Below are 7280 nucleotides of genomic sequence, written 5' to 3'. Positions count from 1 at the left end.
TCCACAGTGGGAAATTTTTATCTTTCTCCCTGTATGTACACATATTTCCTGCTAATCTGCTGTGCTGTGTGGTTAGTCGCTCAGTCGTATCCAACTCCTTGCGACCCCACGGACTGGAGCCCACTGGTCCCCTCTGTCCATGGGGATTCTCCAGGCAAGAATACTGGAGTGGGTTGCCATGCCCTCCTCCAGGGGATCTTCCCAACCCAGGGATCGAACCCATGTCTCCTGCATTGCAGACAGATTCTTTTTTTCTTTTTTTTAGAGATACAAGCTTTTATTGTTTCCATCATACATGCAAGCTTACAACTGTTTATACTGTTTCAGAACAGAGAAATAATTGCATTATTACCAGAGTGCCAAATTACCAAGTAAGACAACCGGTTACTGATTACTTTGGGGAGGTTATTTTCACAGAACACAGAAACAATTTCCAAATTATACTTTACTTTCAAGTTCAGAGTTATATCATGAGACCAGGAGACGCTGATAATTGTAATAGTCACACAAAGTCTCCATCTTAGAGGGGAAAAAAAGACTGTTATTCTGGTGAAAGGTCTCAAGTAAGCACCTTATCAAAGACTGATAGATAAGTCTTTGAAAGAGTTTACAACAGAGCAGTCTCTCTTTCCTCTTGTGGACACAGGGAAAAGGCAGCTTCATCACTCTCTAAGACTTCTTGTCAACTCTGAAGACTTTCTAAGGTCCATCTCTGGAATGTCATTAGTTAACATGAAAAGCAAAAAGCAGATCTGATACGGTAGTGAGAGTGTAGCCCACCACGATCACCACCAGCAGAGTGTGTCAGTCTCCCAAAGTGGTCCCAGTTGAATCGGCACAGTGTCTTGGACTTTCAATCAACAATACAGGCGGGGAGATGGAGACGCAGATGAAACTGGGTTGACCATAACTGATAAATGATGTAGCTAGGTGACGGCACATGGGGTCTTTCCATTTCTGTGCATGTCTGAAAATGTCCATAATACAGGAAAAAGCTTTTTTTTTTTTTTTTAAAAAGCCAACCTGTATAGCTCTATTTTCCCATTAGGCAAAAAATGGGGAAAATGATAAGATTTACTCAGAGACAAAATAAGTAGCACATAATCTTCTACAAAACACAGGGCCACACCTGGAGCCACAGCTTGACGACAGTGAGCACATGTCCACACGTACCAGCCTGCCCATCAGTCCAGCAGCCAGCAGGGTTCCTGGAAAGCTTGAGAGGGTAGGTGTGTGTCTCATGCACCAGGAGAGGGCCTGTGTCCACAGGTAGGTCTCGAGGTCCTTGTTGCCCAGGAAGCCAATTGGGGCTGACTGGCAACCTAGACAAAACTCAATGGCCTGACAGTGATGAGGTGTGGTGCAGACCTTGACAAAGGTTTACCAGGAAGAAAGGCCCAGAGGCAGGAAGAGATGCAGAACAGTACAAAAGCCACAGCAAACTGCTTCTCACCCTGAACCTCAACCCGTTGTCTAGGAGGGCAGCATGGGTCCCTGGCCAAAGCCAGAGATCCTGCAGGTGGCACCTTGGCTGGTGACCCCAGAGCCAAGAGACAATCAGTTTTGGCTGGTGGCCAGTGCCACATGCACTAGCTTCATTCTGCAGTGGCCACCAAAAAGCTTGCCACAGATGGCATGCATGGCTGGCATGAACTCAAAGCCCAGTAAGTCACCAGTCCTGAAGTAGCAGAACTTGAGGATGCGCTGGTCCTCCTGCTGATTGACTCATGAGTGTCCATGTGAAAGCCAGGTGGGAAGTGCCAGAGCCAAGAACAGGGTCCAAGCAATGTAGAGAGAGGCAACACACACTGGAATCAAGTGAGTTTAACATATGAACAGGAGGGGCGAGATCACATAACCTATGATACTAATGTAGAGAAAGCAAGAACGTCACGGAAGGCAAAAGAACATGATCATAAATGCCATATTCTTGTAACCAAAGTCCAACAGGAATAGTGTGCAGAGGCCAAAACGAAAAGAAGGCAGACAGCCAAACACCCAAGGCCAGCCGGGCACGGGGGCCAGTAGGAGGTAGGACACAGGACGCAGACTTGAGCAGGATCAGTTGGACTTGTTTACCCCAGGTTCCGGGGTCTCCCCTGGCGGCCTCGCAGGACCCGGCCTGCCCTCCTTTCCTTTCTCTGCACGGGCCCCTTCACTCATCAGGTAGTACTGGAAGGGATTGGGCCACAATTCCTCGTTGATTATCTCCACAGTCTTGTCAGACTCGATGGAGCTGTGGTTTGAAAACCACCCAAAGAAGCTCCGGCTGTTGTCAGGGTTCCCCTGGCTAAGGGTCTGGAGGTCGTGCCCGGGGAGCTGCTGGATTGGAGTGGAACGAGACACCACCTGACCCGAAGGGCCGCACCCGTATTCCTTGATGAGCACCTTATTTTGGAAATAGGGGTTGCGCCCGAAGTAGAACTTGATTTTGTAGCCCAGTCTCGCCAGGCCAAGCTCTTCCACCTCCAAGCTATTCAAGAAGCTGAGGACCTCTTTATCCTGGTTGTTCAGGAAGGACGAGAGCTGGGGGTGGTTCTGAAAGGCCTGCCCCCAGAAGCCTGGAATATTCTGGATAAGGAGGTTCCTGCGCTCTAGCTGGTGCAGCAGCAACTGCCCAAACTTGCGGGAGAGCCGCAGGTAGGCCCGGTCCGCCTGGGCATTCATGGTCTCCAGCTTCCGCTGGACGTTCTCCAGCGTATCCATGCTGCCCTCTGTCGCCGGGGGCCCTGACCGCATGTTCTCCACCTTCTCCTCGCGCACGGGGACGGAGGCGGCCTCCGCCGCGGCCCCTTTCTTTGGCTTCCCACCGGCCAAGGCCGCAGACCCCCTTCCCACCGCACTACAGGTATCTGGGGCCTTCTTCGCGGCGGGGCCGCGCCGGCTTCCGACGCGGGGCCCGTTTCTCGGCCTCGCCACGGTGCCCATGGTTCCCACGAAGACGGTGTCGCTCACCAGGCGCTCCGGGAGGGATGTGGCCTTGACCGGGCAGGGCCTGGTCACCGCCTGCCCGCGAGTCCCCGCCGCCCGGGCCCGGAGCGCGAGGCCACAATCTAGGGGCAGCCGGCAGGCAGCCTCTTCCCCGGGCCGGCGGGGCGGCGCCGGCGCAGCGCCTTCCGGGCCACCCCAAACCGCGCCAGCCTGCACCTGTGCCGCCTTGGTCTCCTCCCCGAGCCTCTGGCACTCTGGAGGGTCCGGGTCGCGTGGGGCGTCGTCAGGCGCGGCGCAGACTCGGCCTTTGGCGCGGGAGGACCTTCTCCCCTTACTCCGGCCGCTCATGGCGGCGGCCGACTGGACCTCAAAGCCGCGATACGACCCCGTGGCCCCCCTGGCGCCGGCTCGCGGCCCTACGGAGTGGGGCGCTCCATGGCAACCCTGCAGGCAGATTCTTTACCGAATGAGCCACCAGGGAAGCCCAATCAAATTTATAGACCAGGGCAAACTAGAGTATCAAACACAGCCTAAAACAGATGAATATATATGTGAATTTATATAAAATAAATACAGATGTATGGGATAAATATAAACATGGAACATTTATTATGTAAAAACAAGGTTTTAGTCCCCTTGGAATACAAAAATGATTAAGAATTCATTCCTGCTTCAAGAGGCTAACGATCTGGGGCGGGGGGGGGGGCAAGTAGGTTAGAAGGTAATAGGACAAGACGCACAGAGCAATGGAGCAAAGTGACGCTCGCACAAGCTCCTGTGGGCACCCAGGTGGAGGACCCCCCCAGAGGACGTGAGTCTGTTCACAAGGTCTTCAGTGCCCAAAACCAAGGACGGGGGCGGGGGGAGGGGACTGTGAGACCTGCAGGCGCCATGTACACAACATGAGATGGAAGAGGAAGTGGTTTTGTGCCCTTCAAATTAGACCGTCTAGATGCTTGCCTTTTCCCTCTCTGTGTAAAATGACTCATTCTCAGTACGTGTGCGTGTGTTAGTTGCTCAGTGGTGTCTGACTCTTTTCGACCCCTTGGACTATATAGCCTAGCAGGCTCTTCTGTCCATGGGATTTTCCAGGCAAGAAAACTGGAGTGGGTTGCCATTCCCTTCTCCCATTCTCAGTATATTTATCTGTAAATTTCTTCGGACTTTCAGTTTATCAAAGAACAGCATCGTGTCATTCTAACGTGTGTTTGCCCAGCAGAAGACAGAGAATTATGCTGACAGCGCTTAGCAAGAGATTTCTGGAGGTGACAGAGATGTTTCCAGGCAGAACTGTTCCCGGGCCATGTTCTGCAGGGTCTGAAAGTTCACTGGCTCCCTACCCCACGCCTTCTCACACTCATTCTCTCCAGGCGCCAGTCTCTCTGCTGCCCTCAGGCTTCCTGGAGCCCCGCCTGGGGCCTCCCAGGGCCTCCCCGGCCTCCCCGGGCCTGGCCTGGCCCGCTGGTCAGGCTCCTCTGCAGGGAAACCGTCTGCCCTCCTCCACTGGTCAGACTCCTTCTCTCCTGTTTGTCCAGCAGGAGGACGGCTGTATCATTTCACTAACCTACAGTCATGTCTCAAAGCCCCAATTGCTAGCTTATTATATGAGCTTTTGCAAGAAAGTTTAATTTTTAAAAGAAGAGGATTTAAGTTCTGGTAAGCAAAGGCGGCAGCTTCAGTTAAGATTGTGTTCTCTGCTTTCCTGGCCCCTCAAATTACAACCTAGGGGAAGTGGCTTCTCTCTCTGAGTTAATTTGCTCTGACCCTTGGAGGCATTTGTAACCTTCAAGTGCCCTCTGGAGGCAAGAATAATCTCACGTTATATAAAATATGGATACAGTACCTGTGTGCGCGCGCGTGTGTGTGTGTGTGTGTGTGTGCCAGTGTGTAGTGTGATGTGTGTGTGTGTGCAGTCTCTGGTATGTGGGGTGTGTGTGTATATGTATGAGGAGGGTGTGATGTGTGGGGGTGTAGTGGGTGTGTGCGGTCTCTGATGTGGACGATATGTGTGTGGTGTGTGTCTGTGTGTGTGTGAAGAGGGTGTGGGGTGTGTGTGTGTCTGTGTGTCATGTGTGTGTGTGTGTATGAGGAGGGTGTGAGATGTAGTGGGTGTGTGTGGTCTCTGATGTGGGGATGAGTGTGGGGTGTGTGTGTGTGTGTGTGAGGAGGATGTGAGGTGTGGTGGGTGTAGTGGGTGTGTGTGGTCTCTGGTGTGGGGGGTGTGTGTGTACATAAGGAGGGTATGACGTGTAGGGGGGGTATGTGCAGTCTCTGGTGTGGGGGGTGGGTGGTATGTGTGGTGTGTGGTATGGTGTGGTGTGTGTGTATATGAAGAGGGTGTGTGGTGTTTGTGGATGTGGTATGTGTGATATTATGTGTGGGGTGTGAGGGTGTGTGTGTGTGTATGTGTGGTGTGTATAGGGTGTGTGTGTATGTGTGGTGTGTGTGTGTGGTGTGGTGTGGTGTGTGTGTGTGGTGTGGTTGGTGTGTGGTGTGGTTGGTGTGTGGTATGGTTGGTGTGTGTGGTGTGTGTGTGGTGTGGTGTGGTGTGGTGTGTGTGGTGTGGTGTGGACTGGTGTGTGTGTGTGTGGTGTGTGTGGTGTGGTTGGTGTGTGTGCTGTGTGTGTGCTGTGTGTGTGTGTGTGGTGTGGTGTGTGTGGTATGGTGTGGTTTGTGTGGACTGGTGTGTGTGTGTGGTGTGGTTGGTGGGTGTGTGTGTGGTGTGGTGTGTGTGTGTGTGGTGTGTGTGGTGTGGTGTGTGTGTGCTGTGTGTGTGGTGTGGTTGGTGTGTGTGTGTGTGTGTGGGTGTGTGTGGTGTGGTGTGTGTGTGTGCTGTGTGTGTGCTGTGTGTGTGGTGTGGTTGGTGTGTGTGGTGTGGTATGGTTTGTGTGGTCTGGTGTGTGTGTGTGTGGTGTGGTTGGTGTGTGTGGTGTGTGTCTGTGGTGTGGTGTGTGTGGTGTGGTTGGTGTGTGTTGTGTGTGTGTGGTGTGTGCTGTGTGTGTGTGTGGTGTGGTTGGTGTATGTGGTATGGTTGGTGTGTGTGGTGTATGTGGTTGGTGTGTGTGGTGTGGTGTGTGTGTATGGTGTGGTTGGTGTGTGTGTGGTATGGTGTGTGTGTGTGGTGTGTGTATGGTGTGTGTGTGGTGCGTATGGTATGGTGTGGTGTGTGTGGTGTGTGTGTGTGGTGTGTGTGGTGTGTGTGTGTGGTGTGTGTGGTGTGGTGTGTGTGTGTGGTGTGGTTGGTGTGTGTGTGGTGTGGTGTGTGTGTGTGTGGTGTGTGTGGTGTGGTGTGTGTGATGTGTGTGTGCTGTGTGTGTGCTGTGTGTGTGGTGTGTGTGTGTGATGTGTGTGTGTGATGTGTGTGTGGTGTGGTTGGTGTGTGTGTGTGTGGTATGTGTGGTGTGGTGTGTGTGGTGTGGTATGGTTTGTGTGGTCTGGTGTGTGTGTGTGTGTGTGTGGTGTGGTTGGTGTGTGTGGTGTGTGTCTGTGGTGTGGTGTGTGTATGTGGTGTGTGTATGTGGTGTGTGTGTGGTGTGTGTGTGGTGTGTGTGTGTGGTAGTGTGTGTGTGGTAGTGTGTGTGTGGTGTGGTTGGTGTGTGTGGTGTGGTTGGTGTGTGTGGTGTGTGTCTGTGGTGTGGTGTGTGTGGTGTGGTGTGTGTGGTGTGGTGTGTGTGTGTATGTGGTGTGTGTGTGGTGTGTGTGTGGTGTGTGTGTGTGTGGTAGTGTGTGTGTGGTAGTGTGTGTGTGGTGTGGTTGGTGTGTGTGGTGTGGTGTGTGGTGTGGTGTGTGTGTGTGTGCTGTGTGTAGTATGCTGTGTGTGTGCTGTGTATGGAGTGTGTGTGAGAGAGAGTGCTCACGCACACGCACATACTTCTACCAAAAGACTGCTGGGCGTTCTGCCATCTCTTGTCCCGCTGTCCAGATGCCGCGTCCAGGCTCTCACTGTCTTGGGCCTTGACTGCTTCAGCAGTTACCTACCCCATCTCTGTCCCCTCATTCTCACTCTCCCACAATGTTTTTTCTACTCAACCACCAACGTGATCCTTAGTAACTTAATTTAGGTCATTTTTTTCACCAATTTAAAATCTTGAAGTTTCCCCTTTGCACTTAGAAATTTTGCCCCCAGAGGGCAATATTTCACTTTATCACTGTATCAAACCTCACAAAATTAACCCAACACAGCCCAGAAACACTACCCAGATAAAGTACCAACAGAAAGATATTTCTATCACACAAAAGCCAATATAAGAAGGAGTCTATTCCACAGACACCGATATAAGGAAGAGAGAATCTTACCGGGTGGGGTCTGTGCAGGTCTGGGAAACAGGCATCAGTGTGGGAAATGACCA

At 52.2% G+C, this 7280-nt stretch overlaps 1 protein-coding gene across 1 annotated transcript; it reads right to left on the bottom strand.

The window, feature by feature from the left end:
- Positions 1 to 230: 230 nt before the first annotated feature.
- Positions 231 to 3418, bottom strand: LOC133258281 (testis-specific Y-encoded-like protein 5). Its single transcript, XM_061434710.1, has one exon. The coding sequence runs from the start codon at positions 3277 to 3279 to the stop codon at positions 2062 to 2064; it is 1218 nt and encodes a 405-aa protein (XP_061290694.1). The 5' UTR covers positions 3280 to 3418; the 3' UTR covers positions 231 to 2061.
- Positions 3419 to 7280: the final 3862 nt, after the last annotated feature.

The sequence above is a fragment of the Bos javanicus genome, chromosome 12 (genome assembly GCF_032452875.1).
Source record: "Bos javanicus breed banteng chromosome 12, ARS-OSU_banteng_1.0, whole genome shotgun sequence".
Lineage (NCBI taxonomy): Eukaryota > Metazoa > Chordata > Mammalia > Artiodactyla > Bovidae > Bos > Bos javanicus.
This window is presented reverse-complemented; position numbering and strand designations above follow the sequence as displayed.